This window comes from Sarcophilus harrisii, chromosome 2, assembly GCF_902635505.1.
Source record: "Sarcophilus harrisii chromosome 2, mSarHar1.11, whole genome shotgun sequence".
Classification (NCBI taxonomy): domain Eukaryota; kingdom Metazoa; phylum Chordata; class Mammalia; order Dasyuromorphia; family Dasyuridae; genus Sarcophilus; species Sarcophilus harrisii.
In genome coordinates, this window is record NC_045427.1 from 358,011,029 (window position 1) to 358,024,675 (window position 13,647).

Below are 13,647 nucleotides of genomic sequence, written 5' to 3' on the forward strand. Positions count from 1 at the left end.
ACGAACAATTAATAGAATCTACAAAATTTCAGACACAGGACAGCAAGCAATATACTAAAACGCTTATAAGACTAGTGTTTTCTCTCAATAATTTAAAGAACATATGCTAAGCCCTCTAATTTCATACTCTGAAATTTTAATCCATGAAGTATTTTCCATTTTCAAATACTGTCACGTAACAAACAGTAAAGGTGCTTGACAGATGTTACTATGATTTAGTCACAAATGGTACAGAGATGAAAAGTCAGAACGTTAAATTCACAGTGCGGTATTATAAAAGTTTGTAACTGCTATTACAAAATGGTTTATTTGAAGACTATAACTGGGTTAAAACTATTATTTTTACATGATTGGTAAAGTTACAAGAATATTGCAAAAGAATGACAAGAGGATAGCAATCAAACTTTAGAAAATTCAAAAATTAGGAAGGAAAAAAGAAGAACAATATTTCTTATGCTACAATGAGTACCAAAAGTAAACCCATATTCACTGAAATGTACTCAGCCACATACTTGACTTATTCTTCCAGGGTAAGACATAAAGCATTTTAACTCAGTTTCTGTATTTTATGCAAACACAATTAGAGGGCCCATCTACTACAGATGTGGTATGTGTCTATGTTTCATAAGGCAGTGACTTCAACTTCAGAGAGAACAAATTCTCAGCTTGTTAATTTTCAACTGTTTGTTTAGTATAGCATCAGTGTTAATAATTTATCCAAGCAAGATACTTTTGCAACATTAAGCACACACATACATATAAGGGTTCAGACTCTTATCAGTTTATAGTTTGGTGGTACCTATTAAGAAACTTTGTAAGAAGACTTAAGAATATTATTTGAAATTCATTTGCTTAAAAAAATTCCAAGCATAATATACTATGAACCTATTAAAAAGAAAGTGCTTAGCATAAATTTATACATAAAAAGAAATACAATTTTAAAAAAAGTTTTGAAAAAGTTATACAATATCATGTTATTATAAAGCAGTAGTAAAATATTTCCATGAATATGGCTTAAAAAGTTAATTTTTCTAGTCTTATGAAATAACTTATGAAATAGTATAATGTTTGAGATTTAATTTGCAGCTCTAACAGATAGGTAATAAAAATCAATAGGCTTATTTTCATAAACATAGTGGAATAAACATGTTGGAATTTGGAATAAAACTAGCTTCTTTGTTACCATTCTTTTTAAAGGCATTTTTGAGAATTTTAACTATTAAATACATATTTTATGATACAAATCACTCTTAATTATATACATGAATTCTAGATCAAACAGAATTTTCCTTTCCTCACAGTTCTATACTCTTAAGATTTACAAAAACCTGTTGGACTAGAATGGTAATAAATGATAAAAAAGAGATTAAAAAGTCATAAAGTAGACTTTAGTGATCATTTGAAAAAACATTTTCTAGTTTCAGAGAAAAACATATAGAAAGAAAAAACTTTAATTTTTTTCCTACAAGAAAACAAAAATAACTACAGACCCCAGTAGAAATACCACTGGGTATAAATGTTGAGATTCACCCAGTGATTCTTACTATATTAAGAAATCATTTCTTTTTCGCAGAGTAGAAAGAACTGGATAAAATCTTGGTGTGGAAAAGATTCAGTGACTGATGTGCAATAAATGGCATCATTAGAATCAGAGTGACATATCAATTAGAAGGCAGGAGGTAATACAATTTCACAACTGATATTATTTTGAGTTTACAAATACCAGATGTCCACAAAACAAAGGTCTCCATTTTCAAAAAGTTATCCTGCCAAAGCTGGAATTAATTTGGGAATTACAACTATTTGATAAAATCTTTTACTTGCCTTTAGTTTTAAAAGCAGCTTTCTTTTCTTTCTTTTTTTAAATTAAAAAAAAAAAGTTTTTTTTGATATGTAGAACTCTGATGAATGAAGTTTTTAAAAGTCAGACTGACAGTTAACATACATAGCCCCAGAAGCCTGAGTCAAAGGAAAGGAGCCCAGATTTCAGAGTCAGAAAGCCTGGGTTCAAGGCATGGCTTTGCTACTTACTAGATTTGTGACTGCCCAAGTCACGTAACACCTCTGTGCCTCAGGTTCCTCACCTGTAAAATAAGGGGTTGCCACTAGGTGATCTCTAGGGTGGTCTTCCAGATCTAACTCCTGTGAAATTGTAGTAATATGTGCTGCACACTTAGTTATTATTAAAGAGTAAAGGAGTGCTAGAATAAAAAGTTATCTGCTTTATTTTCAATTTAAATTTAACAGGGCAGCTAGGTGGTGCAGTGGATAGAACACAAGCCCTGAAGTCAAGAGGACCTGAGTTCAAATCTGGTCTCAGATACTTAACATTTTCTAGCTATATGACCCTAGGCAAGTCACTTAACCCCAATTGCCTCAGCAAAAAAAAAAAAAAAAAAAAAAAAAAAATACTCAATTTAAATTTAACTCCTTTATAAAAATTCTGTGTATTTTAAAAAGAGAAGAGAATATCTTTGCTTGCAAAAGACTTTGCTTCAGGCTTTAAAAAAAAAATCTATGACAATTGTCAGAAAAGAAACAGGCTGTACTTGTAGTTCAAAGACCAAAAGTCCCAATAAGAATTTCATTGGATTATAGGACAGCCACTTAATTTACATTTCATAGCTGCAACAAGATCAACTCCATATTTAAAAAAGAAAAAACCTGTAAATTTTGAGGTACTTTTTTTTTTTTTTTTTTTTTGCAGGGTAATGGTGAGGGACACACAAAATAAGTACTTGCACAAGAGGAAGTTTACAAAGTTTAAAAGTATTTTTTATTGCAGATAGTGCATATACATTATTAGTGGAACTGTTTCTTTCCCCATCTCTAAGATGATATCAAATACCTGATCTTATAATGATATTAACAAAACCCCCAAAGTTTTCATATTACTCTTTTTTTCAGTACCTGGGGATTTGATTTGGCTAGATTTTCTATTTTAACCCATGCTTCTTCTCGTTCCTTCAGTTTAAGTTTCTCTCTGAAAAACAGCAAAATGTCAAATTAAAATACCAGGAAAGAGAAATTTTAAAAGGTTAATTTCTAAAAATACACAATATCTTTATCTCATTTTTATTGTCTTTTACTTTCACTTCTTGAATATATTATTATTCTCTTAACTTGTAAGCTAATTCTTATAATAAAAATTAAAGAGCAACCCCACATATCAAACATGTCTGACATAGTATGTATTATTCCAAAGTTCTTTATTCCTGCAGAGGAAGGCATCTATCCATAAGTATTTTAAAACATTGACTTTTCATTTAACACATGATATAGTTTCTCATCTTATCCTTGAAGAGTCTCTATAAAATCTACAATCTTTCCTAACTTGAATGGCATAATTTATTTGTGCTTAAAGCAAAATCAGAGTCCATGACAAAATGGGAGACAGGGTGGAAAGAGGTGAAATGCCAGAGGAAATACTATTCACAAGTATGAATCCTATGAGTCAGGCAACTTAGGTTCTGTGATCTTTAGAGAAGTTACTGTACCACTTAAAGACCAATATCCATGAACTGTTAGAAGGGCAATAACAAGGGTTCTGAACCTTTTTTTGTTGTCATGAGCCCTTGTAGTAGGCTGATGGATTCTCCTCAGAATGCTTTAAAATGAAAACTTTTTTTTTTCATTTTGTAGTTTATAGACCTCCTGCAGTCTGTTAGGATGTAGGATTGATATGTGAGGAATTTAAGGCAAAGGAATAGAGAAAAATACTACAAGGAATGAGTACTAGATAATGAAGCTATATAATCTGTACAGTGGAACGGAGTATCAAACTGAAAAGATCACAGATTCAAAATATAGAACATTGAAGTGAATGAAAATTTATATACAAATTATAGGAAATGCAAAAGGATTTGTTTGGAAGGAAGATGATGGAGGCATTTCATATCATGAAATCTCTGATATTTTATAAAATATGGTACATGGGATCATAGGGAAAAAAGACCATTCCTACTAAATTGGTCTGAGCAGCTGCCAATGGGGAAAAAAAAGGTTCTTGATAGGGTTAAGTGAAGGGGGGGAAGAAATGTTTTTTGATAAGATCCATTGTTATTAGTTGTTTAGTATGGCTAACTAGGGCATTCTGCCTTTTTCTGAAATGTCTGTAGATGAAATTCTGAAATGTAAGCAAATGTATTGCTTTTCTTTTCTTATCATTTTGATACCTTATCCAAGGTTTTGTTGTGCACTACTATCTTCTCCCTGTTTCTCTTATTATTACCCTGGCATTACACATCCCACAGACTCTGGTGCCAGTTTCTCTGGGAGGCAGAAAGGTGGGGGAAGCAAAGTACCAGACTTGGAAACAGAAGAAACCTGGTTTGATACCTCAGTCCTGACCCCTGCTAGCTGTGGGCTGATAGGTCATTTAACTTCTCTTTATTGATTTCTCAAATGTATCACAGGGAAAATAGTCACTAAATATGGAAAATGATTCCTGTATGCAATATATGCCTCACAGGATCTTATGAAGATCAAATTAGATACTATGTTTAAAGGAGTATAAATCTTTAAGTACTATTTGAATGTAGCTATTTTCTTTTGATTTCGTGGTCTGAACCTAGGTAGAAAGGATGTCATCTTTCCCATTAATTGATAAGGCCTAATTTCCTACAAATGGTCCATGGGTCCTAGTCATGAAATGAGAGGAGAATAAAGGGGAAAGAAATAAGAAGTGGGGGAAAAGGAAAGAGAAGGGGAGAAGAACTGATTACAAAGGGTAATCAAAATAATAACTTGAGTTGATTTATTATGCTTTTCTCTTATAATTTTTGCTGGTATTATTTTTCCTGGACAGAAAGTCTTAAATTATAGTTTCAGGAACAGAAAGTCTAACTGACAGTATTCAAACACCTTCCATAAAGTATATTCATATGAAAGTTATGACAGGTTAAAGTTGAAGCTATTTGTCCTGAGAGAAAGGGCCATAGCTTTATTCTAAAGTTAAGAGGAAATTTCTAGAACAAGCAATGTAAGCTGATAAGCAATAATTAGGAAGACACTGCAGAAATAATATATATACAAGAATGCAACTTACTTCATTTTCTCTGCTTTAAATTGTTGTGTGCAGTCATCAAACAGTTTTTGGTTCATCTCCATGAAGAGTTTCAACGCATTATATATCAAGCCATGTATTGTTCTATAAGTAAAATTTCAGGTTGAAACTTAATACTTTTAGGTTAATAATGTACCATTACTGGTCAATAGTAGTCAGCTGTTTTAGATAACTGGAGAATTAAATCACTTTGGGAGAGCACTCAATTTGTAGGTATTTTAATATGATTAGAATAGAAATCTTTAAGACTAACACAGCCTCACAAAAACACTTATGTAATATCACTTAAAAAGAAGCCAGTGTCTGAAGTGTTTTAGATAATTTTAACAATCTTGCAAATTTTATTAACTGAGGAACCAAAGGATTGCCAAACAAGAAGGAACAATTAAGGATCACCTAGTCCAACCCCCTACCTAAAAAACTGAATTGATTTATAGTTTTTAGATGTTCAAAGCTCAAGAAAAATTGATTAAATGTATTCTTAAATTCCAAACATCTTTATTTAATCTTAATAAAATAACATACAATACTTAAGAGAAACTTCCTTTGCAGACAAATTTCAAATTTTGCAAGAATATTCAACATTATTAATCAGTGGCATTCAATAGTTATTTTTAAATTTTTAGATATTACTATTGATAATGTTTACATTATAGAAGTCATGAAAAGTATGTTTAAGTGTGTTTACGACAATAACAAACAATAATGCCAAGTAATCAAATTATACTGAATAGCATTATAACTTCAGTGTGTCAGCTTTTCCATCTACTTATTTGCTCATTGGTAATTCAAAATCATATCCATGACTTCGTTACCAGAAGCACAGAGATGTTCAAGTAAATCAGGAGCAACAGGTGAAAAAAAAGTCTGTGTGCAAATATGATTGTCAGTAAAGGGTATTGTGATAAAATCAAAGATACCCACAAAGATACTCTGCAACTCTCTAGTTGTGTGAACTTGAGCCAATTGCAACCCTTCTCTGTCATTCAAGTTTCCTCATATCTGAAGTGATGAAAAGCTAATATGCAGAATGAAACACATTTTTGAACATGAGCAATATGTGACTTTGTTTTGGCTGACTATAAAAAAAAGTGAATCAATAATCTGTAATTTCATCAGTGAGGGCATTCTTTCCACCAAAGAACTGCTATGGCCAAAAGATCCCTCACCCTATTGCTAACTTGGTGATATGACTCGCCCTACTCATGTAGGCTGATTCTTAGACTATTCTTCTGCCAGTTTTAAGGATGGCAACTATACAATCTCACGTTTCAATTTCTTTAAGGTTTATAAAAGCACTTTCCTTACAACAAATCTGTGAGATAGGTACTATATTAGACCCTTTTACAGAGCTGAGAAACACTCTCAAAGAAATGAAGCAATGACTTGCTTATGATCACAGAGGTAATACATACTACTAGAATAGTGTTTCAAATCCTACCTTCCTAGATTGACAACAATGTGAAATGCATAAAAGAATGGGGGCCTTGAGAACAAGTGAATTTCCCATTATTGGCAATGTTTAAGAACAGGTTAGATGACCACTTATCAGGGATATAAAAAAGATTAGGGGCTTCCTGTGCAGATATAACTTGAACTACATGACCTCTAAAATCCCTTCCAGTGATATGGTGTTGTGTTTCTCTATGTGTACATATGTAACATACTTTCTATGACATGATGTTAAGAGTTGTAATTTTATTAGCCTGGGCATTATCTCCATTAATGCAGAATAGAATCTCTTGATGCCTAAAAGGATCATTGTTCTTTTATATGTTCAGATATAAATAAATTCCTTTCTTGTATATGTTCAGATATAAATAAATAAAAATACATAACACTGATACTATATAGGCAGAACTTAATATATGCTGTTCATGAACTGCTATGGCTAAAAAAAATTCTATAACCTAGAACAAATCCATTGTATTTAGTCTTTTCACTGTGTTAGTACCTGTCAGAGTTCGTGCTCTGATATTGTAGCTTTTGATGAAAGTTTGGAGCAAGAAAACATTAATTTTACATGGCAAAATCCAGAATAAGTTCTTTATATCTCAAAAGACATAACTGAATGAATAAGCACTTGAAATAAAGGAACATAAACATAGAAGGACAAAATCAAGTATACTTATTTCTTTTGGACACTATTAGTATTTCAGTACATTCTCTTCTCTTTTTTAGTTAGAATCTATGTGGTATAATGGAAGCTACTTTAACTTCTGTATTACAAGGATTCCTCAGTCCATGGATCTGGAATATTGCATTTGCCATCAGACACACAAAAGGCAAAAATTGGCTATGAAATCTTCTAGAACCATCTTTACATTAACAAAACAGATCAAGAAGAAGTTTTAGATTCTCTGAGGGAGATCCTGGGTTATGAGGTTTATCAAATATTGTCTTTGGGGAAGTCATAAAGACTGTGAGTTAACTGATACTCTATAATGTTGACTTGGTGACTAAGAAGAAAAAAGGGCCACTGACAGAATCCACAGTATTTCTTGAGTCTATATAAATCTGGAGTTTCAATTTTTGAGTTTTCTTCACTGACATTTGAAATCTAAATTTCAACACTAACTGGCAAGAAGCTTCAGTAAAACTGACAAAGTGTAGACATTGTTGGTCAAAGTTGTGACTTATTTCTTACTTATTCCAATGGGTCTTTGAATTACGGTACAAAGATGGAAACATGATGGGCAGAATCTTTGCTGCATTGTCACTGATTAAACTCATAATATATTCATTATTCCAGTAATACAGTGCCCGCTCTGCCACCTGAAAAATAAAGACACAATTTTTTTCTATAATGAACAGGTTTAAATATGTAAATAACAAATTAAGAACCTGAAAATGGGTAAGGTACAGGCTTATGCCACCTAATGTTGTACAATGGTTTCACTGAAAAAAAAAATGAATTGGAATCATAGGATTTAGAGTTGGAAGAGATATTTGAGATCATATAGTGAGAAAAAGTAGGGAAATATACCATAGAGAGATGAAAGTAGAGTCAATGTATGTGAGGAGCTACACATTTTTAGGAGTGATATGTTCAGTTAAAACATGATTATGTTGTTATTAAATAATTTATTGAGAAATTATGTTGTCTAGGAGAATTAAGTGATATATATCTGTAATCTATTAAAAGCCATTCATTTAAGACATATCCACTGATATCTGACCTGGTTGGCATTATGGAAGCCATACCACTTGACTCTGGATCCCAGTAGACGATAATTCTAAGGTAGTATTAGTCAACCATATTATTTTTTTAATTCAATAAAGACACAATGAATAAAGGTGAATGCAAAGTCCTATGTGGAACACTTGTGGGGAATACTAAGGACAGTAAGACATGAATATAATCTTCACTATGCTTATAGTTCAACAGGAAAGACAAAAACAAAACATATACAAGCTAGAATGAGAAAAGTACTTTTAAAATGCTATATATAAAGTCATAGGAGTTCAGAAGGAGCAATCACTTTAAATTACGAACTTAAAATCCAAAATTATTATTTCTACATATAAGCATTATACTATCCAAATAGACAAATGGAGCATATCAAAGAGCATGAAATTTCAAAAAACATAGAGCAGTTGAATTTTGTAACACTTAAGAGGAAAATGACTAGAGATAACTCTGGAAGTAAGATTTCAGTAGCATTAAGAAATATGAAAGTTAAATGATTTGAAATGCAGGGAAAGAGCTGAAATTTTTCTTGCATTTTAAACACCTTTCCCATAAAGATCTACTATGATGATACCTCCTTGTGGAACAGAGATGACTTTGAAACCTCAAAGTTGCAGCTATAACATGAAGGCTGTGGTAGTTAGACCATCCTACAGAGGCTTTGAGTATAGTCCTGGCAACAGTTGATGCTTGCTGTCCAAGGGCTCTCTATACTTGTGGACCACAGCAACCCATAAAATGTACAATATATAGAAAATTTGAAGCCTCTTTGTTATCACAATGGCAAATTGATGAAAAAGGAAACAAGAGATGCTAAGAATCATCCTTCTGACTGTCTATAAATGTTAATTTGGCTGCAAACGCCCTAGGATAATGGTGGTTTGAATGAACAAGTAAGGATGAACTGAACCATATCATCTTAAAACCAAAAGACGAAGTGGCTCACAAAGTCTTCTTGGAAAGACAATAATAGAGCTGACAGGAATGGTTTTACAATGTATCCAAGGACAATAAGAAACATCATTTTATAGATACGTTGCCATCAAAATTCTGAGTTAAATCAATATATATTTATTGCTCAGTGAACATGGGAAATAGTAGAGAATGTAAAAAATGATGTATAACTTGTAGAATATCCTGAAAATTAATTCTTATATACCACCAATACTTTTTAAAGAACAGAGTTGGGAGGCAATGTATATGAGAAGTACCAAATAAAAATCACTCCCCAAAATTCTAACAGACCAAAAAAATGCCTGGCCATTAGGAGGGAATAACTCCAAATCAGCTGTTTGTGTACATGTAAGATTGAGTTGATAGAGGTAATATAGAAAACAACATCAAACAAGAAGAAAAAGGAAAAGACATGATATATACAACTGTACTTCCAACTTGATGTGAAAAATTGGGAAATGGATAATGAACAGACACAAACATAGATCAGCAATACCACATCCTATCAAAGTTTGATTGATGTAAATAGCACAAGGTAAGGAAAAAATCTCAAAAGCTACCTCAGTCAGCAAATACATGATCTTCTGGCCACAGAGATATTAGGAACTAGGATGCAATACTGGTTTAAATTATAAGCTTGTTTTGTAACCTATGAAGGGAACATTGCTATTATAGAAATTTGTTTTGCATGACTATACAGATTTGCAATAGATTTTATTTTTCTTATCTTCTCACTGGATTGGGGAAGGGATTAGAAAGACAGAACCTGAAATAAAAAAAATAAAAATAAAGCCCTGTGCTTTAAAACAAACAAAACCACCAAAACAAATTAAAAACTGGTGAAGGTGGCCAAGAAAGTGTGCATCTGCACAGGCTATTTTGACCACATATTCTTTATTTTTATTCTTTGTTTATAAAAGATGGTTCTCTGGATTTGTAGAAGAAAGGGATATGCTGGGCAATGAAAGTCATGTCAAAATAAAGATATTAATAAAAAGACTTAAGAAATAGGATAGTTAAAATTTATGAAAGGTACTGATATAAAACAGTGAAGTACTAGAGGAAAACAACTGAATTTATAAAAAGCTTGGCAAAAGATACGCTTAATTCATATTATCACAAGGTCTTCAAGAAATTGCTTCCAAACCTTCTCATCTCTCATTATATCTCCCTTGGCTCCTCTTCCCCTCCCCCATCCCACTCCCAACCCCAGTCTTCAGTTGAGTCCTGGCTACATATTTTATTGATGCCTTTCACTGAGCTCCCTCTTCTCTTCATATCACTGTCCTCAGACACTTATTGAGTATGTGACCCTGGGCAAGTCACTTAACCCTTTTTGCCTTAATTATTCATCTGTAAAATGAGCCAGAGAAGGAAATGGCAAACCAGTACAATATCTCTGCCAAAAAAACTGCCAAATGGATCATGAAAAGTCAGACCTATCTCAATGACTAAACAATAAATTGATCCAAATGTTTACTTTTCCATCACTACAGCATTTTTATAAGAACAATTGATACTTACTTAAAGAATCTTTGATGAAGGTATAAGGGAATAGACAACCTTTTGCAAAAAAAGCAGATCATATCTACACAGTAACCCAAATGACTAAAAGATGTAAAAAGGATAAGATCTTACTCTATTTCCTGTAAAAGCACTGGATTCAGCCTCTGAAGCTACCAAGTGAAACTTTTAAAGCAAAGAGACACAGGCTTCCAAAGGTATTTGTTACTGTCATGCAGTCTAACAATGTCAAAACTGAAGAGTGATTATCTATAGCTGGTAAAGTTCTCCATAGGTTTTGTTTGCAGAGGATATTTTGTAGTGTTTGCCTCAAGTCTCAGAACACTTCAGAGGTTACTGAGGTTCATAATCATAGAAAAATGTCAGACCTAGCTATAGATATAGGAAAAACTAACAGAATAAAGAAGGACCACTGTTTAGATCAGTGGTCTCCAAACTTTTCTTTGCTGGCACAGTCCTATAAAAAGTATTTTTTCCCCGGTGGATATGTTGGTGTATGTGTGCAACTGTTTCAGTGAAACCTGCGCTGCTGCTGTGTGCAGTTTATAACTACACTAAGGAACAAATGCTTGACTATGAAAAGGGGAAGGAAGGTTGGGAGCTTAACACAGCTGCAGAAAGAAACAAAGTAGAGGAATTTGGAGCTGTAAAGGGAGAAATGCAAGTGTGATTGTGCTGGAGATATGACCTCTGATTAGTTTTTTTAGAGGCTGGTATGTCATTCATCTTCCCATCTTTAGACTGGCTGATAACATTCCCCCTTGATTAAGGCCATGGCCTCTACTAGACCATGGTATAAGGTTGGATGGACACCTCATATTGCTGATGTGAGAGTGAGAGAGAGAGAGAGAGCGTGAGAGCGTGAGAGCGAGAGCTATGAAAATGAAGTGTACCCAAATCTGAAAAGGAAGGAAAAAATATGCCTAGTTTTTATTTGGGAAACTGCAAAGTGCTTTTAATAACCTGAAGAATTTCCCTAAAACAGTCATCTTTTTAATACTATTAATTTTCTGGTGGTCCTGCATAGCTATGACTAGTAGAATATCAGTGTCTAAAGAATTAAATGTTGCAGGGCACACAAAATACAGTGGAGCGGTACATGATGAATATGAATAACCTGCAATGTAGTATCACTGAAGAACTTACATTTTCCAAAGCACTGTAAAGGATATCATTAGGGAGATGACTCCAAAAAAGGAGATGATCTAGGCATTTAACAAGAACAAAGTATGGACTACAAATGGCCAAGAAATCAAGATGCTCCCTAGGGCCAAGAGTGGAAGGTACTTCATAACCCGTTAAAGAACTTATACAAAGACATGGACAAGAACCATAAGGGAAAAAAATAAATGGATGTAATCTGTATGGGTAGAAGAAATATCTATACAAACAAGACCACAGATTCATTACAGTTTAAATAATAGTGGATTTTTTGATAACCAAAAACAAAACAAAAAAACCCCAAATCCAAACCTTGTAAACTCAATTTTTGAACATATGTCTTAAATATTGGTCTCATATCATAACTGTTCTCAAATCATACATTTGGTAAACATTCTGGTATGTGCTCTAACCATACTGCACCTGGAATCTTGCTTTAGTCTCTTCTGTGGCTTCTCTTCTCCTCTGCTTCCTGTCATATGCTTATATCCTATTCAAAATGATGATACACAATGACTTAAGGCACAATGTGGAATTCATGTGCCAATCTGCTTGTTCTTGAAGTTATTATATTAGCTAATTTTGTAACTGAAGTTGAAGTCCAAACTTTCTGGGAAAACTGTTTTTAATGACTCAAATTTCATATTACTTTAATGTACTATGTTATCTAAATAGATTTTATGCATAAAACTTCCAGACAATGGTACTTTCTTGATCTAGACTCATGCTAGTTGGCTTAAAAATTATTTTCTTTTCTTAAATAGGACAATTAAATAGAAACTGCAAAAGAGAAAAAATGCTGCATAAGGAAGGAAAAAACTTAGGCTTTAGGCCTGACCCTGTTGCACAGACCCAGGATTCAGTTAGTTAATTTACACATCTCTGGGATCAAATTTTCTTATCTTTAAATGATAGAGTTCGATTAAATGACTTCTAAAATGCTATGATTCTATATGGAATGGTCTCCAATGAAAACTAATTCTATATACATTACTAAAATAAGTGAACTAACATTACAGAACAGATTACCAATGTCTGATATATAAGCAAATTCTTTACCAAGCTTTAGTAATAATTTTTCATTAAAATTTTACAACTAGGTTAGGCTTTGAAAAAATAACATGGGATTAGAAATAGATTTGGAAATGCTGATATTGACACTGAAACAAAATGTTTCATGCTTTGTATAGAACAACATTAATTTGTTGGGCAACTTGGTTATATTAAGTCCAGTGACTCTCAACTTCCCAGATCAGAGAGAACAAATCTTATCAGAGAAATTAAACAATTTAATGACCAATTATTACTGAGTATCATGCATAAGATATTGTGCTAGATGCTGGGGAATACAGAGATAAAAATGAAATGGTTCTTGCCCTCATAACGAAACTAGCTGAATAATAATGAAAAAAAAAAAAAAAAAAAAGGTACAGATCTGTCAGCCTTTTTCAAAGTGGGGCCACTATATCTGGATTTTACTTAGTCCATGATGTGCTAAATGAGGAAGTAGAAATGGTACTCAAGAATAACACAGAAGAACAGCTGGTCCATGTTAAGTACACATTACAGGAAATCCATGCTCAAGGTAACAGAATTTTGAGCGTATTCAGGGACTGATTCTATAGATTCACAATCACTAAAAAGTTTGGCCAATCAATTCACACAAGAAAAATTAAATGGATATGGAATGACTATTTTCCAGAGTAGGATTTGCAAGTGGATGGACAGACCATTATATATATTTATACATTCA

At 32.8% G+C, this 13,647-nt stretch overlaps 1 protein-coding gene across 15 annotated transcripts in view; it reads right to left on the reverse strand.

Moving 5' to 3' along the window:
- Positions 1–13,647, reverse strand: part of PPP2R5C (protein phosphatase 2 regulatory subunit B'gamma) — a 204,500-nt gene that overhangs the window by 11,981 nt on the left and 178,872 nt on the right. For 14 of the 15 annotated variants that reach the window (XM_031953232.1, XM_031953229.1, XM_031953231.1 and 11 more), the window contains 3 exons: positions 7,713–7,840; positions 5,048–5,149; positions 2,911–2,983 (listed from right to left, as the gene is read on the reverse strand). In XM_031953232.1, the coding sequence (XP_031809092.1) occupies positions 2,911–2,983; positions 5,048–5,149; positions 7,713–7,840 (303 nt within the window). Of the gene's footprint in view, positions 1–1,919; positions 2,085–2,910; positions 2,984–5,047; positions 5,150–7,712; positions 7,841–13,647 lie in introns of those variants that run through there. The other variant, XM_031953239.1, reaches the window with a different exon arrangement.